Source organism: Ascaphus truei, chromosome 2 (assembly GCF_040206685.1).
Source record: "Ascaphus truei isolate aAscTru1 chromosome 2, aAscTru1.hap1, whole genome shotgun sequence".
In the NCBI taxonomy this organism is placed as follows: domain Eukaryota; kingdom Metazoa; phylum Chordata; class Amphibia; order Anura; family Ascaphidae; genus Ascaphus; species Ascaphus truei.
In genome coordinates this window covers 9,528,054-9,555,992 of record NC_134484.1, presented here as the reverse complement: position 1 = coordinate 9,555,992, position 27,939 = coordinate 9,528,054, and the positions used below count along the sequence as shown (strand labels likewise).

The 27,939-nt window shown below is 46.2% G+C and overlaps 2 protein-coding genes across 5 annotated transcripts in view; one reads left to right on the top strand and one right to left on the bottom strand.

Annotated features, from left to right (window-relative positions):
* The window catches only part of LOC142488078 (uncharacterized), a 908,622-nt gene that overhangs the window by 426,163 nt on the left and 454,520 nt on the right, over positions 1 to 27,939 (bottom strand). The window lies entirely within an intron of this gene.
* Positions 12,177 to 27,052, top strand: LOC142475441 (fucolectin-like). 4 transcript variants are annotated; one of them, XM_075581328.1, is made up of 5 exons: positions 12,177 to 12,244; positions 12,370 to 12,417; positions 24,078 to 24,154; positions 24,813 to 25,095; positions 26,318 to 27,052. In XM_075581328.1, the coding sequence occupies exons 2-5, from the start codon at positions 12,401 to 12,403 to the stop codon at positions 26,481 to 26,483; spliced, it is 543 nt and encodes a 180-aa protein (XP_075437443.1). In that variant the 5' UTR covers positions 12,177 to 12,244; positions 12,370 to 12,400; the 3' UTR covers positions 26,484 to 27,052. The 4 variants fall into 4 exon arrangements, with proteins under 4 accessions (XP_075437443.1, XP_075437446.1, XP_075437439.1 ...); XM_075581331.1 differs by lacking the exon at positions 12,370 to 12,417 and having other exon boundaries at positions 12,210 to 12,244; XM_075581324.1 differs by lacking the exon at positions 12,177 to 12,244 and having other exon boundaries at positions 12,291 to 12,417.

Sequence of the window (27,939 nt, the reverse complement as noted above, 5' to 3'; positions counted from 1 at the left end):
CCTGTCCACTGCCCCCCCTTCGCTCCCCTTTCCCCCCCCTCCGCTCCCCTTTCCCCCCCCTCCGCTCCCCTTTCCCCCCACTCCGCTCCCCTTTCCCCCCCCCTCCGCTCCCCTTTCCCCCCCCTCCGCTCCCCTTTCCCCCCCTCCGCTCCCCTTTCCCCCCCTCCGCTCCCCTTTCCCCCCCTCCGCTCCCCTTTCCCCCCCCTCCGCTCCCCTTTCCCCCCCCCTCCGCTCCCCTCCACCCCCCCCCTCCGCTCCCCTCCACCCCCCCCTCCCCTCCCCTCCACCCCTGCACCCCCCTCCCCTCCACCCCCCTCCCCTCCCACCCCCTCCCACCCCTTCCCCCCCCTCCTCTAACCCTTCCCCCCCCCGCTCCTCTAACCCTTCCCCCCCCGCTCCTCTAACCCTTCCCCCCCCCGCTCCTCTAACCCTTCCCCCCTCCTCTAACCCTTCCCCCCTCCTCTAACCCTTCCCCCCTCCTCCACCCCTTGCCCCCCTCCTCCACCCCTTGCCCCCCTCCTCCACCCCTTGCCCCCCTCCACCACCCCCTCCTCCCCTTCCCGCCGCCCTTCGCCTTCCTGCCCACCTTACCGCCTCCCCACCCCCGCCTCTGCCTTTCACCCGCCCTTACTCCGGCCGCCTCTGCCTTTCACCCACCGCCTCACAGCCGCTGCACGCACTCAACAGACACCCGCCACACTCGACACATACCTGCCGCCACACACACCTGCTGCCTCCCGCCCTACGCACCGACATCACTGTCCCACCGCCTCACACCCTAGCAGGACCCCCACGCACAGACAGCACTCACAACCCACGCGCCACCCGCCGCCTCACACCCTAGCAGGACCCCCACTCACAGACAGCACTCACAACCCACGCGCCACCCGCTGCCTCACACCCTAGCAGGACCCCCACTCACAGACAGCACTCACAACCCACGCGCCACCCGCCGCCTCACACCCTAGCAGGACCCACACTCACAGACAGCACTCACAACCCACGCACTACCCGCCGCCTCACACCCTAGCAGGACCCCACTCGCAGACAGCACTCACAACCCACCCGCCGCCTCACACCCTAGCAGGACACACGCCTCACATTTTTACATCACTTATGGCACCAAAATATACATTGTACTGTGGTGTGGTTACAATAAACCATTTTTATACAACATCGTATTACATTTTCTTCCATCTTTCTTTTCAATATTATTATCCAACCTTTACAACAAATACTCACCTATTGTTCCACAATTTATAAATAATACTACCTATTACGCATTTACATCCCGGGCAACGCCGGGTCTCTCAGCTAGTACTAAAATAAAAGATAGACTTGGAGGTCTATACAGCTCCGCCAAGCGTCTCTCGGAGCTCCTGGGCTCTGGTCAATGTAGTATCGTAGCTACAAAGGGTACCTATTGTCCTGCAGGTCACATGTACCGTGGTAAACGTAAGTATATGTGGTGATATGTTGACACACACGGTACGATCACTAATGATAGTTCCCCTAGGTCACTACTAGGAATGTAGAGTGAATTATGGGGTACGTGATCAAGGTAATTTATGTTTGGACAGCTGTATCAAAGCAAAGGGATAACACACCCCTTGATCTGTGTTTTTATTTTTTTATTTTATTATTTTTGTCAGACAGTTTATCAAGTAATCAGTGTGTTGAAAAAGAGGCTAATTCTCCAAAATCTATAATATCATATAGAGTAGGTAGGGATATAGCCTATAGACCAAGGTGGTGCCAAGTACCCCTAAATGTGTATTAGACCTGTAACTTGTACATTAAGAGACATATAGGTGTAGTGCTCCTACTATAGCTTCATAGATTGGGCAGTGTTGTGTCAACGATCCTGCTTTCCTAGGTGAATCAAAAAGCATTCACACTGTGTCCCTATAGCATAACCACGGAGTGTGTGGACCGCGCATGCATCATACGCGGTGCTCAGTGTGTCTCAGTGTGTCCCTGAGGTATTTTCGTGGATATGAGCTGCACCCATTAGGGTATTACTAGAGCACCCAGTAGCTCCGTCTGTGACGCATGCGCAGTTCACACCACACGAGGATCTTTGGCGTGTGGCCTCTTTGTATATAACATGGGATAAAGGACATGTATCAATGCCCTACACTACCATTACATTTAGCACAGAATACCTATTGCTTTATATGCCCACCACCTACCTCTGAACCCATTGCTGAGAACAGACAGGACAGCATCCAGCCTCGGCGCATGCGCAGCTCATATCCACGAAAATACCTCAGGGACACACTGAGCACCGCGTATGACGCATGCGCGGTCCACACACTCCGTGGTTATGCTATAGGGACACAGTGTGAATGCTTTTTGATTCACCTAGGAAAGCAGGATCGTTGACACAACACTGCCCAATCTATGAAGCTATAGTAGGAGCACTACACCTATATGTCTCTTAATGTACAAGTTACAGGTCTAATACACATTTAGGGGTACTTGGCACCGCCTTGGTCTATAGGCTATATCCCTACCTACTCTATATGATATTATAGATTTGGAGAATTAGCCTCTTTTTCAACACACCCGATTACTTGATAAACTGTCTGACAAAAATAATAAAAAAAAAAAACACAGATCAAGGGGTGTGTTATCCCTTTGCTTTGATACAGCTGTCCAAACATAAATTACCTTGTTCACGTACCCCATAATTCACTCTACATTCCTAGTAGTGACCTAGGGGAACTATGATTAGTGATCGTACCGTGTGTGTCAACATATCACCACATACAGTATACTTACGTTTACCACGGTACATGTGACCTGCAGGACAATAGGTACCCTTTGTAGCTACGATACTACATTGACCAGAGCCCAGGAGCTCCGAGAGACGCTTGGCGGAGCTGTATAGACCTCCAAGTCTATCTTTTATTTTAGTATATGGTACTGCACTATATACTGTTTTAACTACACAGTTACATCGTTTAATAAAATTTATTCTATTTACTACATCCACCCCTGACCGTCTATACTATAAAGGTCTGCGGTGCGCCTACAAGGGGATTCTTCAGTGTACCTTCTTTGGTACTCATCCTTTTCCAAGCTGCTACCAGAACATCAATTTGCTCAATCACGAAGGAAAATATTTAGAAAATTTTATTCCAATGATACCTAACCCCGAGTAGACTGAGCCAGATCTACCCAGGCACCTCGGACGTGTGCTGGAGAGGATGTGGTCAAAGGGGGGACATGCCCCATATTTGGTGGGCATGCCCGGAGATCCAGAGTCTCCTGATTGAAACTTTGGATCTGGAGGTCCCCCTGGACCCCCTGACGTACGTGCTGGGGAAACCAATTGAAGACCTTCCCGTCCCTATAGCCAGACTTTCCTCGGCGATCCTTACGGCCGCCAGATGCTGCATCGCGGCGGCCTGGAAACAAGTAAAGGCCCCTTCCAGGAGAACAGTAATTAAAAGAATAGACGGGGTCATGAACATGGAGAGACTGACAGCCATGTTGAAGCAGAGAATGCCTCAATTTTATAGAACCTGGGAGCCTTGGCCAGGCTCAGGGGCCCAAACACTGGTGTCAGCCCTGGTCCGACTCTGATACCCTCGGGGCCGAGGGCCAGTGCACCCTACCCGCCACAATCCCTTCCCCCCCTCTCCACTCCCCCCCTCTTTTTCCCCATGTCGTTCCCAACTATCCACCCGTCCCTCGTCATCCCCTCTCTTTTCACTACTGAAAGTAGGAAAAAAAGGTTTATTGTGTGTCTCAGAGTACCTCACTGCCATGTGCCTGTATTTCACAACGATTTGTTATGTTATGCTGTGAATGTGATATTAATATCCACATGTATGTACTTTAAAAGACGCCAATAAAGGAAAAAAAAATATTAAAAAAAAAAAAAAAAACACCAAAACAAAACCATGAATAAATAAAATAAATATCCAAATAAACTGCATAATTCAAAATCAAAAGTCAAAAACTAATCCAACATTAAAAAGCAAACACCAATCAAAAGCCAGAAATACACAATTGAAAACACCACTAAAAATTCCAGAACACTACATCAATATGCAATATAAATAGTATACAAATTTTAAAACAAAGAACCAATATACATTTAAAATACATACAAGCAAGCATTTGCCAAAACAACCATTGCTTCTTACTGAATGTATGTATAGCCCTAAAGGGCCATACATAAATACATTTGCAATGAATGTGTGAAAAGAAAAATGCAATCACAATAAAAATAAAATAAAAAAACCTGTAAAAGAAAAATAACATACATTCAATTGTTTTCCTTACCTTTAGATGTCTTCACCCTCCGATTCCAGGGGTCACCGCACACTCTCGAACCAATCCACGATCCAAAACAGCAACGGCCACAGGTAAAATCCAAAGTCCTTTTCTTTCTTTTTCTTCCTCTGTAACGGACACCTCAACTCCTCAACTCCTCCTTCCCCAAACGCGTTTCGTGACGCTAGAACCGTCACTTCATCAGGGGTGTGGGGGAGTGCTCAAACATCAGTGGTATTTATACCATAAGGAGCAGTATAACCCTCATGTTAAAACCATTACAATCAATTGCCTGCAATAAAATACACCTGTATTGAGTGTCACTAGAGTTAATTAACCCTGGGATTTAGTGGCTATGTTCCAACAGTCCAATTATATATTACAGTTTCTCTTAACGAACAATTAATCAATAAATGAAGACCCACCTTAAGACACATCTGCTTAAAGAAGCTTATGAATAGCACTGGATAATCATGGACACATGATACATAAAACTTGGCCCCCTGCAGATGCACTTACTAGAATTCCCTCCTGCTGTCTCTGTACATTCTCCAATTCTATCAATTAGATTGTAAGCTCCTCGGAGCAGGGACTCCTCTTCCTTAATGTTACTTCTATGTCTGAAGCAGTTATTCCCATGATCTGTTATTTATATTATTTGTTATTTATATGATTACCACATGTATTACTACTGTGAAGCGCTATGTACATTTATGGCGCTATATAAATAAAGACATACAATACACTAGAGAAAGAAATGGGGTCCAACTTTAGGGGTATCACATAACTCCGGATGCCCGATACATAGACACATTCTGTAAAGACTTTCTCTGACAAACCCACCCCGAAACATACAGCCTAGAAATCTCCCGGGCCCAGCACCCCAGGAAAGGCAAAAGACAAATAAATCTTTAATGTCGCATAATTTGCACATAGTCCCAGTAATGCATTTCCGTCATCTGGGTCCAAGAGCTGGCACTCTAGGACCCCACACATGGGTCAGAGGTAACCAAGTGGGCTTACCGTTATTAAGGAGCCTGGTTAACCCCTTCACCATCACAGCCCCCTTAGACTTGAAAAATCCTTGCAAACTTATCTATTTTTGGAGCACCCCAGAACCTCTATACCGGGTTCTGGGTGACATGGGTATTAACTGAGCATCCCCCCTTAACCTAGGGACCCCTTTACCATTCCAGGGATACATCACATCCCTATATTCCATTTACCATTCTGGTCTGAGCTGAAGCAGGGAATCCTAGCAGTGAGTCGCGCAAGCATGTTCAAGGGGAGATTTTGCCGGAGCAATGTGTCTACATGTATTCGGGATTCCGACCTGATTCCTGGGTACATTTTTGGGGTATCCAGCAACTCTGGAAACGACAAGCTAGACATATTCTGACAACACTTTATTCGTAAAACCCACCTTGCAACTCATAGCCCAGTAATCTGTGCTTGCTTGCACTCCTGGAAAGGTAAAAACACATAAATTCTTTATTGTCGCATAATTATTTACAATGTATACACAATCAATGGGCTCAAGAGCTGCTTCTAAGAATTTCTTTGCCCTGAAGGTGACATATACAAACATTTTATCACTGTGCTGATTTACAGTACTCAGCTATATTTGAATATCCCTCCAGCAACATCACTTCAGGGCAGATTTCAAAGATATATTTTCATCTGGCATTGTGACTGATCGACCTGCTTATCCAGTATATGCTAAATTACACTGATGTAACTATACAATTATCATGCGGAATTAGAATTGTTTTATACGTAAAAGTACTTAGTCAAGTGCGTGAGTGTGCGCGTGTGAGTGCACACAATGATAATTTTGGTTAACATTAAATAATTAACGTTTACCTCGACCAGATGTTATAACAGAGGTGAACTGAGTTCTGTAGTCTCTGATGTCCCAGTAAACTTTAGCAAAAACACATTGGGGTCTGCTATGAATAGGAGGAATGCCGCCAGTGAATAAGAGGAACGTCGCAAGTGAATAAGGGGAACGGTGCCAGTGAATAAGAGGAATGCTGCCAGTGAATAGGAGGAATACTGCCAGTGAATAAGAGGAACGGTGCCAGTGAATAAGAGGAATACTGCCAGTGAATAAGAGGAACGTCGCCAGTGAATAAGAGAAATACTGCCAGTGAATAAGAGGAACGGTGCCAGTGAATAAGAGGAATTCTGCCAGTGAATAGGAGGAATACTGCCAGTGAATAAGAGGAACGGTGCCAGTGAATAAGAGGAATACTGCCAGTGAATAAGAGGAACGTCGCCAGTGAATAAGAGAAATACTGCCAGTGAATAAGAGGAATACTGCCAGTGAATAAGAGGAATACTGCCAGTGAATAAGAGGAATACTGCCAGTGAATAAGAGGAACACTACCAGTGAATAAGAGGAACAGTGTCAGTGAATAAGAGGAATACTGCCAGTGAATAAGAGGAATACTGTCAGTGAATAAGAGGAATACTGCCAGTGAATAAGAGGAATACTGCCAGTGAATAAGGGGAATAGTGTCAGTGAATAAGAGGAATACTGTCAGTGAATAAGTGGAATACTGCCAGTGAATAAGAGGAATACTGCCAGTGAATAAGAGGAATACTGTCAGTGAATAAAGGGAATACTGCCAGTGAATAAGAGGAATACTGCCAGTGAATAAGAGGAATACTGTCAGTGAATAAGAGGAACACTGCCAGTGAATAAGAGGAATACTGCCAGTGAATAAGAGGAATACTGCAAGTGAATAGGAGGAATACTGCCAGTGAATAAGAGGAATACTGCCAGTGAATAAGAGGAACACCGCCAGTGAATAAGAGGAACACTGCCAGTGAATAAAAGGAATACTGCCAGTGAATAAGAAGAACACTGCCAGTGAATAAGAGGAATATTGTCGGTGAATAAGAGGAACACTGTCAGTGAATAAGAGGAATACTGTCAGTCAATAGGAGAAATACGATCAGTGAATAAGAGGATGTGTTATTCCCGCTGGTGCTATTAGTGTTATAATGTGTGCTATTAGAAAACTTATGAGCAGCGTGTGGCTGCCCCTCTTTCTCTGTTCTAGGTGCTTTTTTTATTGCGGGCCACAGGTGCCATGTACAGAGGTAGGTTTTCCATGTGCGAGGAGCTGGCTAATGTCTCCTCTGAACAAAGTAAATTAGTCCGATATCCCTATCTGCCAAATGTGACGTGGGCATGTTAAACCTGTTTGCCTGGCCGCTGGTGCTGCTTGTATAATTGCATGGCCAATTGAATCATGACAGAGTATCCGCTATTATGTTTAATCTACCTTGAATGTGCCTGGATTTCAAATTGATGTTTATTTCCATGCATCGCAGCAACTGTCTGCACAGGAGTGAGGCTGAGACTCCGCTAGCACTGAGCGGGCTGAGCGGGCTGAGCGGGCTGAGCGGGCGGCAGTTACTTACATATATAGATATATGTAAGTCCCCGCTCACGCGGTGCGCATGGTGCACGCAGCGCAGGCACACACATTCTCACCGGCGCTTAGGTAAACAAAAAAACTATACTTACCCGCGCCCTCAACTACCCGCAATGCAACCCCCCCCACGTGCGCGCGCGTACAAGCAGGACACCCGGCGCTCATGCTTGGAGCGCTCTCCAAGCAAGAGCGCACTCAGCGTCAGCGGAGACCAGAATAAGTATTTTGTTCCTCAGCTCCCTTGCCGATAGCTCTACTGCCTCTATGATGGGAAAACTCTACAGGGATGAAATATTTTTAGTTAAGCCGGCGCCTACCCATGCCTTTGGCCATGGTTGCGTGCACTATTCCCCTTTAAAGTAGGAGCTGAAACCTAGCGACCCTGCGGCGTCTGTAAAAATCTGACACTATTGATTGATCTGGCCCTTGTCCATCCATCATTTTTTCCTGTTAAAGCCCATAAGGTAAACTGCCCATACCCTCAGGTCTGCCTCCAGCTCCTTTGTATATATATGTATGTATCTATGTATATATGTATGTATGTATATCTTTATTTATATTGCGCCATTAATGTACATAGCTCTTCACAGCAGTAATTCACGTGGCATGATCATGTAAGTAACAAATAATGCAGATAATACATAATGGGAAATTGCTGGGCGTAGGTTCTCTTGGGCACAGGTAGTGGGTCCGAATGGTATGGGGACACAAGAAAAAACATACAGTGTAATATGTGTGACATAAATGGCACAACTTTTCGGTTGGATCTATAAAGTTTGCACTCACATTTTCGCTATCTTGATCTTTGCGCATGAAACATAAATGCTTTGGAAGAAATGGTCACTCAGCCTTATCCTTGCTTCAGATCTGCATCTCAGGAAAGGAGACAAGGAACAGGAAAAAGCACATCACGCAGCCTGTCCACAATTAGAAATAGAGCATAAAAAAAAAACTGGTACTCACATTTCCAGTGTGGTGATTGAAAGCATATAAGTCGTTTTATTTTTCATCTTGTTCCATGGTATTTTCTCCATGAGTGGAGTGCCCTCAGGATAAGCAATGAAGCCAAAAGGTGTTTGGCAATGTGAAGTGTGCCAATGTGACTACCAATCTCCCTTGGGGTGGATGCCTAAAGGGTCTTGACCCTCACTGGAGCACCTCACAGGCTTATTAACAAAGCCAAAAGGTGTCTGTATAACAAAAATGTATATTTTAATATATATAAAGAATATACAAAAACACAAAATTAAAATGATTGAGACAGGGTGTGCCAAGAGGAATTAACCAGCCCTGATATTAGTGCTGGTATTGGGGAATGGGGATATTCCGGGGGGGCTGCATTAGCTTTCACACACAACTCGATGGGGCTCTAGTGGTGATGTCTTCAGTGTACGACCAGGAGAGGCATCCCTTCCCACACACTCGCAAAGAGCAGCTGTGTGTGTGAGAGCTGCTGCAACCCACCGGGACATCTCTCCTCCCCAATACCTGAGCACTCTAGCATGGTTCCCTCTCTAGCACATGTTAGGCCAGGTCCCCAGTGGCCGCTGGGGCGCACGCTATGACGTGCGCGCCACACACCCCAGCACAGCCCTCTATGAGGTAGGCCCCATTTGCCGTGTGTGTGTGGGCGCGCAAAGCGCTGTGACACATAAATAATAATAATAATAATAGCATGTTATTGTATAGCGCTGCTAATTGTACGCAGCGCTTTACAGAGACATTTTGCAGGCACAGGTCCCTGCCCCGTGGAGCTTACAATCTATGTTTCTTTGGTGCCTGAGGCACAGGGAAATAAAGTGACTTGCCCAAGGTCACAAGGAGCCGACACCGGGGATTGAACCAGGCTCCCCTGCAGCAATCTCAGTGTCAATCAGTGTCTTTACTCACTGAGCCACTCCTTCTCCCATGCCGCGACACGATGACGTGGTCGGCGCGCAGCCAATGGAAGACCAGGTATGCCCCGTCATGGCTGCCTCTCCATCACGGTCCCGCCCCCCACTTATCCTTAGATCCATTACAGACTGCCGATCACGGCATTAAACTGTGCACGCCCCACCAGGTCGCCAGGTCACCAGGCGCGCTTGCGGCAGGTGGCCGGGGCCGTAGCCTTATTCCCGCTCTTGCACAGATCCCACGTGATATTCCCGCTGGTTTGTGGGCTAGTAAAAAACTAATGAGCATCATGCTGCCGCCTCTCCTACTCTCAGTTCTGGGTACTATTTTGAAAGCGAGGCACGAGCGCCATGCACAGAGGTAGGTTTTCCAGGTGCAAGGGCTAGTGCCCCCTGAACAAGACCCATTAGTCCGATTTCTATATCTGCCAAAGGTGACGTGGGCATGTTTAACCGGTTGCCCTGGCCGCTTGTGCTGCTTGCCTAAATGCTACCCAATTGAATCATGACAGAGTATCCACTATTACATTTAATCAGCCTTGGATGTGCCTGCTTTGAAATTGGTCTTGCTTTCGCGGGTGCTGTTAGCAGATCGTCCCAGATCATGCCTCTGTTCCCAAATTATCGCAATTTCATCTTCTCTTTCTAGGGGCCCAGTTGTTGGCTGAGCCCCTCTTCCCTTGCCCTCTCATATGCTCACTGAGTGAGTGAGTGAATCAGTGGCCCACTATCCACACTTCACGAGTTCTAACGCTTGCTGGTGGAAGACAAAGAAGACATCGCAGCACCAGCCTGCGCATGAGCCATATCACTGGACCTGATGCTGCTGAAAAGCCTCCCCAGGGTTGTCGGACAGAAATATGTGTTTGTTTTTTCCTTACTGATAGCTCTGCCGTCACTATGATGGGAAAAAGCACCAGAAAGTTCTGGGGCCATGGTTTTTTGTACCATTTCCATATGAAATTGACACTGAAACTTAACGACAAAGAGTGGGAGCTCTTGGTTGATGTGGCCTTTGTCCAGCCATCATTTTTTCCTGTTAAAGTCCCTAAAGAAAACCTCCCATACAATCAAGTCTTTCTTCTGTGAGCCCCATGCAGTGAGTGGCTGGATTATACCTGCAGTTCATTTCTCTAATCTTCAGTTGGAGATCCTTCCCATGGGTATGACCCAACAAGTGAAGTTTAGGAGACCCAGTAAGGCCTGAATTTTTTTAGCACTCCTGCAGTCCCATATGAGGCCTTTCAACTTTGTCAAATTGTCTGTTAGTAGCCGTTAGTAGCCTCGACTCTTTGCACACTGTGTCGATCTCTATACCCAGGATTGATAAGGTGCTGACCAGACTCTCAGTTTTATCCTGCACTATTGGTATCTGTGGGTCACTCATGAGCTTGGCACTAGGTTCACACTCTCTTCCAGACTGGGGAGCTATGGGATCTCACCATAAGGAAATGGTACAGATAATGAACTATCGTTTCTGTCCCTGTCACCAGGTAATGAACTATCATATCTGTCCCTGTCTTCCGCTCGATGCAACAGTGTGTGAATGTGCTAAATATCTTGAAATAGGTGCATGAATTAGCGCAACCCATGGGGAGACAAATATCCATGTAATATGACCCTGCATTTGTCTGAGGGTAACTTCTTTAGTGCTCCTGCAATCCCATATGACGCCCTCCAACTTTGCCACATTGTCCATTTGTAGCCTCGACTCTTTGCACACTGTGTCGATCTCTATAACACTTTTTCCAATTATTTTCCCAGGTGGCATCATCAATAAGAGCTTTTATGGTGATGTTTATATATACATTATATACTGGAAATAAAGGAATTAACATTCACTTTCCTATTAAAAAATATCTAAGACAATGAGAGTAATAGTAATAATAATAATAGATTTTTTTTTGTGTATTCGAATACATTTTAATTAATTGTAGACAAACTGTAAGCTGAATTGAAGGCAGAAAAATCTAATGTAACAATGTTACAGTCATAATGTTTCAGTTTTACCTCTCAGTTTTATATTACAACAATTAGTAACATCAGAGAAGGATGGAGTTACATGCGAATTCATTCCATTACTGCTATCACTATCACACTATGGACAGGTCAGTGGAAGTTTCCGTGGGATAGAGCTCTGATCGGCACTATTGCCGTTTAATGAAGAACCCCTATCGTTTCTGATACCAGGAGAGACCTTCAGGATTTGAGCGGTAAGGCAATCATTTCACATTTTTCCTTTTCTCTGGTGCAACCCCATATTTTCAGACCTAATGTCTAGAATTAGCCGAATATATCACACAAGCAAAGTGAATAAAATATATACACATTTAGAAAATAAACACAAAACAGTACATAGATGCTTATAGTATATTCAAATTGGTCTAGATTCATTTCTATTATAAAAAAAGAAAATCTTTTACAGGTTATAGATAATTACATAAAGGATGTAGAATAAATACCAGATTAGCATCGAGCAAACATGGTTTAAAAACACACATCATCTGGTTGGGAAGGTGGGGCTGTTAGTGGATGGGGAGGAGAAAGAGAGATAGCGTGGGGATATAAACACCGGTGTTATTCCCACAGTTACAGAGGGAAGAGGACAAGTTAAAAGTGAGTATGCACTTCATTCCTATTTCATATAACAACCTAGAAAGAGGAGCTGGGGAATTTTCATTTAATCCTTAGAAACTAATTTTTAGATCACTAAAGTAATTTTTATTCTATTTACTTTTAAGATATTTTAAAGATCCAAGATAGAGGAAGAAGATGCCGCTGCCATTAAGGTGAGAGAACCAAAAAAAGGTTTGATGAAAGGACATCTTTTTAGAAAGGAAAGGTAAATGGGGATATACCAAATAAGCAGGGCTCCACTTGTCTGTGGCGAGTAGATGTTAGCAGCTGCCCAGGCGGCGGCAGAAGAGGAGGATGAAACTGCACCAGAGGAAGACAGCTGGCGGTGGGAGAAAAGGACCGAGGACCACCATGTCAACAGAGCAGGGCAGCAGAGTAGAAGATTATTGGCACCATGTGAGAGACGGGAGAACAGCCGGGGCGCTGTAGCAGCGGCAGACACCGGAAGTCAGAAAAGACTTCTGGTCAAACCGCTGGGGCGCGCTTGTCCCTGGCTGTTTTCCTGTGCTGCTCACATGGTTCCAATACTATTCTCCTGCTGCTGCCACCCGCCATGTAATGCCTCTGCTGCCCTGCTCTGCTGACATGGTGGTCCTTGGTCCTGTTCTCCCACCACCAGCTGTCTTCCTCCGGTGCTGCTCCACTCTTCAGCCCTCCTCTTCTGCCACCAGCCAACCACCGTCTTCCTCCTCTGCTACGCTGCTCCACCGAAACCCGGCAAATGTGAGAGTGAGAGAAGGAGGGGGAGGTGAGATCAGGAGGGGATGAAAGAGGAAGAGACGAAGGGGGGTGGTGAGAGAAGGAGTGCACCTCAGTTGTAAAGTGCGAGTCCATTTTTTGTCTAGCGAGTAGCATTTTTTATCATTTGTCAAGCCCTGCAAATAAGTACGTATGGGATGGATGTTGATCAAGGGAGTAATCTGATTGGCATTACTAGAGTCGTGGAGGAATTTAATTTTTCCCTTATGAGGCAGCTTTAGATATTTCACTGGGTTTTTTGTTTACCTTCTTCTGGATAAAAATATGGTAAATAGAAATATAGGATAAGTATCTGTCGTCAAAGTTCAACATGAGTTGAACACAGCAGCCATTTTTCAACCTCGTCTACTATGTATGTATACAAAGAAGGGTATGTCCCCTACACCGATGCTCCAGAAAAGCAGAGAGAAATGACCGTAATAATAGTCATATGAGCAGTCAGTAGAGTGCTGTAGAAAAAGCCTGGTAGAGGATGATGTAGTTCAAACTCACGAATCTGCCCGTATACAATAGGGCAATCACATAGGTGGATAGAATGAGAGGGGAGGTATCACGGGAGACTAAGTTATTTAAACCTTTTTACCAGGATCATTCATTGAGCAAAACAAGGTAGAGAAATAAATTGTAGTTTATTCGGCATAAATTCGCTTACACACAATGAAACACAAAATACAGACGAAAAGACACCCTTACTTTGGGACTGGGGTTTAAAACTAGACTATTCTAGGTGCAGGGAACTCTGTGGAGAGTTTTACCCTGACCAGGACTTAGCCCAGTGTCAAGGGGAGACCAGGTTTATAGTAAACCTTTTACCAGGATCATATATTGAGCAAAACCAGATAATTAAATACATTGAGATTTATTCACAGAAATAGGCATACACACATGATACACAAAATACAGTCGAAAAGACACTGTTACTTGTGGACTGGGGCCAAAAAATAGACTTTCCCAGCTACTGTGCACTCTAAATCAGAGTTCTTCCATGACCTGGAGTTACAGGTGCGCCGACGAGTATTACTTGCCTTGGAAAATCTGGGGCTATAACCAAAAAGATCCAGGTACATGCTGCAAACATTTCAGTGACATTTCTGCAGAGACTAATGGCCCATCGGATTAACACAGCAGGAGTTCCTGGCAGTCCCATTCAGTTTGAATGGGGCTACCAGGGACCCCCGCTGTTAATCCGATGGGCCATTAGTCTGTCTGCAGAAATGTTTCAGCATGTACCCAGTCTGTTTTCAGCATGTACCCAGTATGTACCTGGGTCTTGTTGGTGATTGCCCCAGATTGGTTTTAGAATACTCGTCGGCACTACAGTAGTACCAAACATCCTGGAACTAAAATCGTCTTGCAGTCCCAACCAAGGGAGACCGCTATGTTCCTTTCTGAGAACTTAGTCGCAAAGAGATGGACTTAGAATTTTTCCGGGCAGACTTTTTTGAACCCGGTACTCTGCTATTCGCGCAAGAGCACTTTAAAAAATCTTTCTGGCACCAAGAATCCCTCGTATGATTGGCTCAGTGGTTTCTTATAGTATGTTGGAATTCATTCACAGTTAGGGCGTGGGAACTTTTCTCCAGCCAATCAGAGCGATACTTGTCTGGAAAGTCAGGTAGGCGGGGAATCTGAATCTGCCAAGGGACTGTCAGGATCGTCCGTAGGTCCCTTCCCCGTGACTTACCTCGAGACGTCACGAGTGACGGGCATCAACCACAACCTGCATGCAGGCGCTGCACTGCTAGTAAAGGAAACACAGAAGGGACCGTCTCCAAGCTCCACTCCTGTGACGACATGGGCAATGCACAGTGCACGCTAGCTACGCACAGATGCCGCACAGACACAGGTAAGCAAGGGGTTAATTCACTCAACTATTCCACAGCTGCTACTCACTCCACCCCTGTCTATCAGTAAACAGTATACCTGTGATTACTTATTGCTCACAGCCTCCTGCTGCTTCTCCATTGGCTGCTTGTTCCTTATAGGCTCAGCCAGCCCTCTTGCAAACTGGCTGAGCATAAACTCTGCTCTAGTGACTTGATCTTACTTCAAGCACCCTGTGGCCCTGCCTTTGTCTTGTTTACTTCTTGTATTTTTGACCTCAGCTTGCACTCAGACTTCTACCTTCTCTGACCCCTGGACCATGGCTACGGACACGACGATTCTACATTCTCTACCCCTGGACCCCGGCTCTGCATAATGTCAATCCAACCTCTCCAATCCTTGACCACGGCAAGTACCTCGACCAATCTGACTTCTCCTATCCTGACCCAGCTAGACAACTACCACTCTGCACTCCGGACGTGTATGCTCAGTTGTAGGTCGGTGGCTACCGACATCCCCACTTCAGCCTCGCAGTCCTGCCTTGTTTGTGGTGAGCACATGTTACAGGGACATGCGCAAGTTTGCCACCTTAGTCCCTTGCTATTCAGATGCCACCCGCTGGGTCAGGTTTCTACAGGTCTGGTAGGACAAATGGCAGCCCAGACAACTGCCGTTCATCCCAGGATGTGGGTACTTGAGCTTTTCCTTGTTACCCAAATGGTCTTCACACCCCTGGCATCCTCTGGTGGCTTTCATCTCCGATGTCCAGCAGACTTACTTGCACCAACTTGGTAGCCCTGGTAGCCTGTCGGAACATTGGTTCTGAAAGTCCCAGCTCATTTACCGTGCACAATAGTATATTTTATACTAAACACAATGTTAATAAAAATATACTTTTATATATCCTAAGTCTCTGGGTATGGGGAATAGAATAGAAAGCTGCACTTTATTTCCTACTAGCCTTTATTCCCCACACACTATCTCAAAGACTTGGACTGGACTCTGAGAGTCCCCTCACAACCTTATACTTTTGGTTGGAATGCCCATGAACCCCAATACAGGTTCTGGGCGACCGGGGCATTAACTGGGTATCCCCCTAAACCTAGGGACCCCTCATAGTTGCAGGGACACTTTGCATCCCTTTGCCCCATTTAACTTTCTGGGCTGTGCTGAATCAGGGAACCCTAGCGGTGAGTCGCACAAGCGTTTTCAAGGGGAAATTTTGCCGGGACAATGTGCCTACATGTATCGGAGAACCAAGCATGATTCTCGGTACATTTTTTGGGGGAAACGACAACTCTGACCCCAACTACCTAGGCACATTCTGACAACAATTCCTCTGCAACCCCCCCTTGAAACTTATACCCTAGCAATCCCCGCTTGTTGGCATCACTGGAAAGGCAAATATATACAAATTCTTTATTGTTGCAAAATACATGTAAAGTTGCTGGGCTCAAAAGCTGACACTTCTTGAACCCCAATACATGGATCAGGGGTAACTCCTTGATAAAGTGCTTACAAGCACGAAATGCGTAGGAGTATTGTACCCTCCACCGTTTTTTAATATGCAGCATCAATAAATATTTTTTCATTCGCCACGTGACCTGTTCCTTGTCAGCTGTGCGCCCACACACACTACTCTTGGACATCGCTGGACTTCTGGATGAGGCTGCACACCTGTGGACACTAAGGGGTAACAATGAGTGCTCAATTCTTTATATGGGACATCCCAAGGAGGAAGAAAAGTTATTATACTTTTGTCCCACACCTTTAGGCATTATTTAATTAATTTATGCCAAAATCGAGTACTACACTCCAAATGCATACACCCCCTCATCTGTCTGCATTTATATGGATCAATGGTGGGACCAAGCATTTGCGCTCCCATATACTGTATCCAAACATATTACTAGGGATCAGAGGTAACCAAATGGGCTTAAACCTTTATTGAGAGCCTGGTTAACCCCTCACCGTCACACCGGAATCTCCCGGAACTCAAATTGGCATGACGTTCCACACGCCATCGATACGTTCTCTTCTGAGAACTTGGTCCCTTCTTGACCGCCAGCTACCACAAATCCTCTGGAACTAAAATCGGCATAAAATCCAAGCCGCGTCCGCTACAATCGGTTTCTGAGAACTTGGGCGCAAAAGGCGGGAATTAGACTATGGCGGGCAGGCTTTTCTGGCTTGAAATCGAAGCCGGTTGCTCTGCTATTCACGCAAGAGCAACTTTGTAAAGACCGCCCGCGCTCTTACTACAGGAAACTCTGAATCTGATTGGCTCACAGATTCTTATAGTATTCTGAGTTTCATTCACAAAACTCAGCAGTCAATAATCGCGTGGGAACTTTCCCAAGCGACCAATCAGAGCCAAGCCGGTGAGAAAACCCGGGTCAGCGGGAAATTCGAAATAGCCATGAGACATGCACAAGCTTGGCACCTTTCTCCCAGGCTATCTCAATGCAACCAGCTGGGCAAGTTTCACAAGGTCTGGCAGAACAAGTGGCATCACTGAGGACTGCCATTGTTCTCTGGACCTGATACTCAGCCCTTCCCCACTGACCAAATGCTCTTCACACCTCTGGGCATCCTCTGGTTTCTTTGAACTCTGATGTCCAGCAGACATACCGGCGCCTATGGGTTAGCTCGGGCAGCTTTTTTGGACACCGGTTCCGAATGTAAAAACACCATACATTAATAAAGTACTGCTCAACCCCGTTATAGCGCGGTCCTCGGGGGCCACCCGATCCGACCGCGCTAGAACCGGGGTTGCCCTAATAAAAAATTTTTTTTTTAAATGCCCGTCGTATTGTATTGTATTGTATGTCTTTATTTATATAGCGCCATTAATGTACATAGCGCTTCACAGCAGTAATACATGTGGTAATCGAATAAATAACAGATAATATAAATAACAGATCATGGGAATAAGTGCTTTAGACAAACATAACATTAAGGAAGAGGAGTCCCTGCCCCGAGGAGCTTACAATCTAATTGGTAGGTAGGGAGAACGTACAGAGACAGTAGGAGGGAGTTCTGGTAAGTGCGTCTGCAGGGGGCCAAGTTTTATGTATCATGTGTTCAGAATATCCACAGTGCTATTCATATGCTTTTTTAAGCAAGTGTGTCTTAAGGTGGGTCCTAAAGGTGGATAGAGAGGGTGCTAGTCGGGTACTGAGGGGAAGGGCATTCCAGAGGTGTGGGGCAGTCAGTGAAAAAGGTTTAAGGCGGGAGAGGGCTTTAGATACAAAGGGGGTAGAAAGAAGACATCCTTGAGCAGAACGCAAGAGTTGGGGTGGTGCATAGCGAGAAATTAGGGCTGAGATGTAAGGAGGGGCAGAAGAGTGTAAAGCTTTAAAAGTGAGGAGAAGAATGGAGTGTGAGATGCGGGATTTGATTGGAAGCCCGGAGAGGGATTTCAGGAGGGGAGATGCTGAGACAGATCTAGGAAAGAGTAGAGTGATTCTGGCAGCAGCATTTAGGATAGATTGTAGGGGAGACAGGTGAGAGGCAGGAAGGCCGGACAGCAGGAGGTTACAGTAATCAAGACGGGAGCGAATGAGGGCCTGAGTCAGAGTTTTAGCAGTCGAGCAACAGAGGAAAGGGCGTATCTTTGTTATATTGCGGAGGAAAAAGCGACAAGTTTTAGAAATGTTTTGAATGTGAGGGATGAATGTGAGAGAGGAGTCGAGTGTGACCCCTAGGCAGCGTGCTTGGGCTACTGGGTTGATGATCGTAGTTCCAACAGTAATGTGGAAGGAGGTAGTAGGGCCAGGTTTGGGAGGAAGTATGAGGAGCTCTGTTTTAGCCATGTTGAGTTTAAGGCGACGGAGGGCCATCCAGGATGATATAGCAGAGAGACATTCAGAAACTTTGGTCTGTATAGCAGGTGTAAGGTCAGGTGTTGAAAAGTATATTTGTGTGTCGTCAGCATAGAGGTGATATTTAAACCCAAAAGATGTTATTAGGTCACCTAGAGAGAGTGTGTACAGAGAAAAGAGAAGAGGTCCCAGGACAGAGCCCTGGGGTACCCCCACAGAGAGATCAATAGAGGAGGAGGTGTTAGCAGAAGAGACACTGAAAGTACGATGCACCCGATCGGGAGGAGGGAGGAGGAAGGAGGAAGGAGGGAGGAGGGAGGAGGGAGGAGGAAGGAGGAAGGAGGGAGGAGGGGGAGGGAGGATGGAGGAGGAAGGAGGGAGGAGGGGGAGGGAGGAGGGAGGGAAGAGGTGCCCGGCAGCCCTACACATCCCCCAGCAGCCACCGTAACTTCCCCTAGCAGCCTAACTTCCTCCAGTAGTCCACACCGATCCCCCACCAGCCACGCACCAATCAACCCCCCGTGCCAGCCCCACTCCAAGCAACCCCCCCAGCAACCCCCGCTCCAAGCAACTCCCCCAGCCAGACCCATTCCAAGCACCCCCCCTCCAGCCAGCCCCGCTCCAAGCACCCCCCCAGCCAGCCCCGCTCCAAGCAACTCCCCCAGCCATCCCTGCTCCAATCAACCCCCCAAGACAGCCCCGCTCCAAGCAACCCCCCGGCCAGCCCCGCTCCAAGCACCCCCCCAGCCAGCCCCACTCCAAGCAACTCCCCCAGCCATCCATGCTCCAATCAACCCCCCAAGACAGCCCCGCTCCAAGCATTCCCCCCCAGCCAGCCCCGCTCCAAGCAACCCCCTGGCCAGCCCCGCTCCAAGCAACCCCCCCAGCCAGCCCCGCTCCAAGCAAACCCCCCAGCCAGCTCCGCTCTGCCCCCGCCAGCTCTGCTCCCCCCACCAGACCTGCTCCGAGCAACCCCCCCAGCCAGCTCCGCTAGCTCCACTAGCTCCGCTCCGACACCCCCCCGCCTGATGCCTGCTCCGCTCCAACACGTCGCCTCCCGATGTCAGCTCCGCTCCGATCTCAGCAGCCGACACCAAAGGTAGGGAGGGGGAGTGGGAGGGTGTGTTTTTGTTGTGTGTGTTGTGTGTGTTGTGAGTGTGGTGTGAGTTTGGTGTGTGCAGTGTGCTGTGTGTGCAGTGTTCTGTGAGTGTGTGCGGTGTTCTGTGAGTGTGTGCAGTGTTCTGTGAGTGTATGCAGTGAGCTGTGAGTGTGTGCAGTGTGCTGTGAGTGTGTGCAGTGTGCTGTGAGTGTGTGCAGTGTGCTGTGTGTGCAGTGTTCTGTGAGTGTGTGCGGTGTTCTGTGAGTGTGTGCAGTGTTCTGTGAGTGTATGCAGTGTGCTGTGAGTGTGTGCAGTGTGCTGTGAGTGTGTGCAGTGTGCTGTGAGTGTGTGCAGTGTGCTGTGAGTGTGTGCAGTGTGCTGTGAGTGTGTGCAGTGTGCTGTGAGTGTGTGCAGTGTGCTGTGAGTGTGTGCAGTGTGCTGTGTGTGCAGTGTTCTGTGAGTGTGTGCGGTGTTTTGTGAGTATGTGCAGTGTTCTGTGAGTGTATGCAGTGTGCTGTGAGTGTGTGCAGTGTGCTGTGAGTGTGTGCAGTGTGCTGTGAGTGTGTGCAGTGTGCTGTGAGTGTGTGCAGTGTGCTGTGAGTGTGTGCAGTGTTCTGTGAGTGTGTGCAGTGTGCTGTGAGTGTTTGCAGTGTGCTGTAAGTGTGTGCAGTGTGCTGTGAGTGTGTGCAGTGTGCAGTGAGTGTGTGCAGTGTGCAGTGTGTGCAGTGAGTGTGTGCAGTGTGCTGTGAGTGTGTGCAGTGTGCTGTGAGTGTGTGCAGTGTGCTGTGAGTGTGTGCAGTGTGCTGTGAGTGTGTGCAGTGTGCTGTGAGTGTGTGCAGTGTGCTGTGAGTGTGTGCAGTGTTCTGTGAGTGTGTGCAGTGTGCTGTGAGTGTTTGCAGTGTGCTGTAAGTGTGTGCAGTGTGCTGTGTGTGTGCAGTGTGCAGTGAGTGTGTGCAGTGTGCAGTGTGTGCAGTGAGTGTGTGCAGTGTGCTGTGAGTGTGTGCAGTGTGCTGTGAGTGTGTGCAGTGTGCTGTGAGTGTGTGCAGTGTGCTGTGAGTGTGTGCAGTGTGCTGTGAGTGTGTGCAGTGTTCTGTGAGTGTGTGCAGTGTGCTGTGAGTGTTTGCAGTGTGCTGTAAGTGTGTGCAGTGTGCTGTGAGTGTGTGCAGTGTGCTGTGAGTGTGTGCAGTGTTCTGTGAGTGTGTGCAGTGTGCTGTGAGTGTTTGCAGTGTGCTGTAAGTGTGTGCAGTGTGCTGTGTGTGTGCAGTGTGCAGTGAGTGTGTGCAGTGTGCAGTGTGTGCAGTGAGTGTGTGCAGTGTGCTGTGAGTGTGTGCAGTGTGCTGTGAGTGTGTGCAGTGTGCTGTGAGTGTGTGCAGTGTGCTGTGAGTGTGTGCAGTGTGCTGTGAGTGTGTGCAGTGTTCTGTGAGTGTGTGCAGTGTGCTGTGAGTGTTTGCAGTGTGCTGTAAGTGTGTGCAGTGTGCAGTGAGTGTGAGCAGTGTGCAGTGAGTGTGTGCAGTGTGCAGTGTGTGCAGTGAGTGTGTGCAGTGTGCTGTGAGTGTGTGCAGTGTGCTGTGAGTGCAGTGTGCTGTGATTGTATGCAGTGTGCAGTGAGTGTGTGCAGTGTACTGTGAGTGTGTGCAGTGTGCTGTGAGTGTGCGCAGTGTGCTGTGAGTGTGTGCAGTGTGCTGTGAGTGTGTGCAATATGCTGTGAGTGTGCAATGTGCTGTGAGTGTGTGTAGTGTGAGTGCAGTGTTTGCAGTGTGCTGTGTGTGTGCAGTGTGCTGTGAGTGTGTGCAGTGAGTGTGTGCAGTGTTCTGTGAGTGTGAGTTTTATTTTTTAATTCGGGGTCCGTGCTCAAATTGCGTTATAAGCTGATCCACGTTATAGCGGATTGCGCTATAACGGGGTTGAGCCGTATATTTTTTAATACACTTCCCTGAGTCTCTTGGTATAGGGAATAGAATCGGAAACATGTTGTACTTTTATTTCCATCTCCCTCATTCTCAACACACTTTATCTTAGACTCAGTTTGGACTCCCAGAGTCAATCTGGACTCTCAGAGTCCCCCCTCAACCTTATATACTGTTGGGGCACCATGAAACCCCATCTTGGTTGTGGGTCACCTGGACACTTGCTGGGGTACCCCCCTTATCATAGGGATTCCCTCAGCTACAGGAATAGATGTTTTATCCCTGTGCCCCATTCACCTTCTGGGCTGTATGGAAGCAGGGTACCCTAGTGGTGAGTCGCGCTTGTGTTTTTCAAGGGGAAGTATTGCCGGGACAGTGTGCCTACATAGTTACATAGTAGATGAGGTTAAAAAAAAGATGTATGTCCATCAAGTTCAACCTATGCTAAATTTAGACAATAGATACTTTATCCTATTTCTACTGTATACTTACTGTACTTATTGATCCAGAGGAAGGCAAACAGTGTCATATCATCCAATGATATCTCATAAGGGGAAAAATAAATTCCTTCACGAATCCCAAAATTGGCAATCGGATTAATCCGTTTATTGTATCTGCCATCACAGTCTCCATGGGTAATGAATTCCACATTTTAACTGACCTTACTGTAAAGAATCCTTTCCTTTGTTGCTGGTGAAATCTCCTTTCCTCCAACCTAAAGGGATGCCCCTGAGTTCTTTGTACAGCCCTTGGGATGAATAGTTCATTTGAAAGCTCCTTGTACTGTCCCAGAATATATTTGTATATTGTTATCTTCTTAGATGCCTCTATTCAAATGTAAATAAATCTAATTTAGCTAGCCTTTCCTCATAAGGTAGATTGTCTATCTCCTTTATTAATTTGGTTGCTCTTCTCTGCACTCTCTCTAGTTCCAGAATGTAATTTCTAAGGAGTGGTGCCCAAAATTGTACTCCATATTCAAGGTGTGGTCTTACTAATGCTTTGTTAAGGGGCATAATTATGTTTACTTCCCTTCCATTCTTTGCCCGTTTAATGCAAGATAAGATCTTGTTTGCCTTTGCAGCTACTGCATGACATTGGGCACTATTGCTAAGCCTGCTGTCTACAAGCACTCCTAAATCCTTCTCCATCAAGGATTCCCCCAATTTATCCCCATTTGAATTTATCCCCATTTTGAATACATTACATGTATTCGGGTACATTTTTTGGGGGATCCGACAACTCTGGACCCCAACCCCCTAGGCACCTTTTGTCAACGGTTCCTCCGCAAACCTCCCCCCCCCCCCTTTGAAACTCATACCCTAGCCATCCTTGCTTGATTGCATGTTTGGAAAGGGAAAAACACAGAAAATACTTTAATTGCGCAAAGTACATTGGAAACATACAATGTTACTGGGCCCAAGAGCTAACTCTCTTGGACCTTTATACATGGATCAGGGTAACCAAAAACAGGCTCAACCTTTATTTGAGAGCCTGGTTACCCCCTACCATCACAGTTGTTATAAAGGATTCAAAGCTCCTGGTCCCTGGTTCTAGAAATATTTGTAGTTTTTGTGCTGGTGTTGACACAGAAAATCACACACATGGCCACGGGGTCATTATAATAAATTTTAAATGCCGTCTCCTGGTGATGTTGCAGCCTTCTATTGGCCGCCAAAATTTTTGACCATGCAGCCATTCTGTGTGCAGTAGACAAATATTCTAATCCGTTGCCAGTACTGCGGTAACCAGGGTGCCCCAAGTGATCGGGGAACAAAGGATCAGCTCCAGCTCAGTGCAGAAAAATAGAAAATATCCCCAACAATATTAGGCAGGGCATCCTGGCTGCATTAATGCCATCTAAATGTGCTCCTAATTTATCAAAACAGAAAAACAATATTTTGTAACTGCTGTCTTCGTAAAGGATAGATTAGTACAGCGGTGCGCAAACAGCGGGGGTGGCAGAATTTCTAGGGGGGCGGGGGATGTGGCGGTTAGAGAGGCCCCGCGCTCTCCCCCCCGGCATTTAAATTAAATGCTGGGGGAGGCGTAAGGCCTCTGTAACACACTTACCTGCTGCCAGCCGGGTCTTCGGCAATGCTTAGCCATGGCAACGCGGCATCAAATGACGCCGTAGGGTCATGTGATGTAACGTGCCACATGACCCACAACGTCATTTGACGCCGAGCCATTGGGAGAGGGGGCCACGTACCCTGCGGCTCCCGGAAAAGGGGCCGCAGCGCAAGAAGTTGGCGCACCCCTGGATTAGTACATAATTAATGGAATATACAATGACAGTACAACCTGTTTCAACCATATCTCCCATAGTGTTGATTTTAGTTTGTATCAAACAGTTTCTTATGATGTCTATGGATGACCTTGTGGTTTCCTCCCTTTAGTATGAAGCTCCTTATGCTTGTTCTGTCCATGCTTGGGATGCAGGGCGGCGGTCATTGCTGTGAGCCTCAGCCAGGAGGTAAGAAAATCCACAGACATTTAGGGGCCTATGCAGAGAGCAGCGCTAGAAATAATTGGAGAGTTTAAGAAAAAGTAGCTTTAATGGTGAGTTTTTTTCTCCATATGCAGAAATGGGTGAAATTCGCAATTTATGGCATGAATGCGTGTGGCGAGTTTAAAAGGGAGAGATGCGCGCTGCAGAAAAGTGAGAGAAAAAAATCGCGCATTTTTTTTTTCCCCTATGGCCGGCGTGCTCCAGCTTCTTGCCAACTTTTTTTGGCGGAGGTAATTGCAGAAAATCGCGCCATTTTCTTGGCGCGAACAGCCGCTAGATGGCGATCGCGCCTTTCTGAATTCGGATATTTTTAACACTGGCGAGATGTAGGTTCTCGCCAGCCACGCGGCGAGATTTATAAATAGAAAAAAAAAATGGCGCGTTTTTCGTACCTCGCCATTTTCTGCTGTTTTCTGCGCGAATTTCTCCAAAAAATGGCAAGATTTGCTATAGCGCTGCTCTCTGCATAGGCCCCTTAATAACTTGTCTTTGCGAATGTTCCTCCCTCCTTATACTCTGTGGAGAGCTTCCATTTTAATCTCCAGGACACTTTATATCTCAAACATCCAACTTTAAACAGCAATAATAGATTTCTTAGACTTCGGTTATATTTCTCTTGCAGCTGCAAATTTAGCAAGAAATGGTTTAGCAACCCAGGGTTCCGACTACGTAGATATAACAATGGGATACTCCAAACAAGGCATTGATGGGAACCGTGATGGAAATTATCATAAAGCCTCCTGTACTCACACCAACTATGATAAAGACCCCTGGTGGAAGCTGGACCTGAAACAAAGCTATAGCATTGGACCTATTGTTATAGCGAACAGACAGGACTGTTGTTCGGAGCGACTGAAAGGAGCCGAGGTCCGTGTTGGGAACTCACCAAACAATGACAACCCAGTGTGAGTGCCAGCAAGATATTCCTTTTCCAATTTAGGGATATAAAATGTGCTATAATGTAACAAAGCAATTATTACTCACTTATGGCCTCGAGTGAATATTCGGTACCTACAGAGAATATTCACTAAAGTGTGACACCCTATTACCCATTATCATTCAATTATAGCCATACGTAGGTCAGCAAGTGATAATAGCTGCCTCACGTATGTGTAAGTGACTGTGATTGATGCACAAAGCTCTAAATCAAGGCTCATAACGTGACATTACCTATAAGAGGAACAGACGTTATATTCCCTGAGGTTAATGCATATCTTCAAAGCTATATGTATGCAAACAAAAAAGTTTCTACTTTAATAAGCATAGACTTAATTGCCCATTCTTATAGCATAACGTTGTGTTATCTCCCAATAACGTAATGTTACGTAAGTCTTAGTGTTACTCCCACCCAGTCCCTGAATGGTACCTAGTCCAGATGTTTAACCCAAGTTGAGAGAGGAGAGGGAAATAATGTTATGTTATTTAAATCATACTATACTTAACTATGATGTTACACCCGTCCAAATGCTTATATCATTGCCTAGATGGGAGTAAAGTCAAGTTTAGGTTTGATTTGTGATGGTGTCTCTAATCTAGTGCAATACAGGGGAGGGACACTACATCAATTTTTTTTTTAATATTACAATTAAGAGAAATGTGGGATACCTTTTTTGGTGCTGCTTTTACATCTTTTTTGGAGCAGGGGGACTTGTTATAAAGAATGCCCATAGGGGGACTGGTGGTCAAGAAATGCTAATGACCATTTTCACTTTAAAAATGACATTTAAAGAAGCATTTTAATTCTGTGTCTGTAATAATATTCTAACAATAAAGTCACCCAGCTGCCAAACTGGGGCATACAAACAACATCAGATTTTTCAAAGCAAAACATCTCATCAAAAGAGAATTGGCGAGAACCCTAGGTCCGTCATTGTTTTGCATTGTCCATCATTGAGACTAGGGACCTTGTTTTCATGGAAAAATAGAAAATAATATATATATGACATTTCTGCCCTATATACTACACAGGATTTATCTGAGCTCAGTGAAGAACTCATAGAAATACTAATCATGGTATAGTCTGTGTATGTATTTGTGTGAATCTAGTGCAATGGAACAAAGCGTGTGTTTTGTGCCTTATATAGATATATTTGTGTGTGTAATTCCTCGGTTTCCTTTTCCCTGCAGATGTGGCACAGTCACTAGCGCTGACGCAATCACCACTCTTTGCTGCAAGGGTATGGTGGGTCGTTATGTCAGTGTGGTTATTCCTGGACGCTCAGAGTATCTCACCCTGTGTGAAGTGGAAGTCTATGAGGAGAAACCAAAACAGGAACCTCGTGTCTGCTGGTAGATCTTATCCGCACCGTCTGACCACTTCATGTATCAATTTAACTTCCTGAAATACTCAGATTGAGCCACATCCTGTTTCTCTTTTTTTTTTTAAATCTGGTGGTCCATGCTTCCTGGTCCTGTTTAAACACTCCAGGAAATATAAGGAATTACTATACAAACATTTTCTAATGCAAAATATGTGTTGACATTTATAACAGAGATTGAGGGAGAGAGAACACAATGTTTTGGGCCTTATCTGTGCCCTTCGTGAGTTCTGAATCAAAAGGGCTTCCACCAATAAAAGGTTGTGGAATGGCATTTCAATATTCTGTGCCTACACCTGGAATAAATATCACTAACGTTTTGCATCAGAAACTGTGATGAATGAATTGAACTTGCATAGTATTTAAAATTATTTAGGTGGGTTTCTTCTTCTTATATTCTCGGATATACTCTGCCTAGAAGGTGGTAATTTTGTTCTAAAATCTGGAGACCTTGGAATATTGTTTATTTGATCTGAATTAATCATATTGTAGTTGCCCATTAATGCTGATCTTATCATTCAAATAAAGCTTCCAACGCACTGAATTCTATCCATTTGCCAGACGATTAGGATCCAAGAACAAAAAAAAGGACAGAGGATGTTATTTGTCACAGGAGATCAGGTTAATATACACATTTTACTGGGATCATTAATTGAGCCAAACGGTGGAGTGAAATAAATTGTAATTTATTCGGCACAAATTAGCTTACACACAGTGAAACACAAAATACTATTAAAAAGACACACTTACTTTGGGGTTGAAAACTAGACTTTCCTAGGTGCAGGGAACTCTATTGGAGAGTTTTACCCTGACCGGGACTTAGCCCGGAATCTCCTGGAACCCAAATCGGCATAAAATTCCATATGCCATGTGATGGTGAGGGGGTAACCAGGCTCAATAATAAAGAATAAGCCCACTTGGTTACCCCTGATCCATGTGTAAAGGTTCTAGAGTGTCAGCTCTTGGACCGAGCTGTCATGTATGTGTGGCGGTGAAGGGTTAACCAGGCCAATAATAAAAGGTATTATGCCCGGCTGGTTAACCCTAAACCTTGTTGGGACTGAAGGAGTTAAATTGCATGGTCACCATAAGACCATGTTTTCCCCTACACTATCTTTATTGTCCCTGTTTTGCAGCCCTAGAAGTTAGCTGCAGTACTGTGAATGAATGTGAAATGTGCCAATTGTATTTGCAACACAAGGGGGAGCTACTAGCGCCGAGCCAAGCGTAGATTGAATAAGTGTGCCTTGAAGTTCTGAAGTACTTCCTAAACCACAGACTCTTCAGAGAAAGTCTTAACCACAAAGTTAAGTGGATAAGTGGTCTGCGGTCTAGCTGAAGTGCCTAGAATGATACAATGTATCCTGCATGTATCCTTACATTGTATGCCAAGAGGAAACCTGCAGACCACATCACAGAGCCTATTCAATT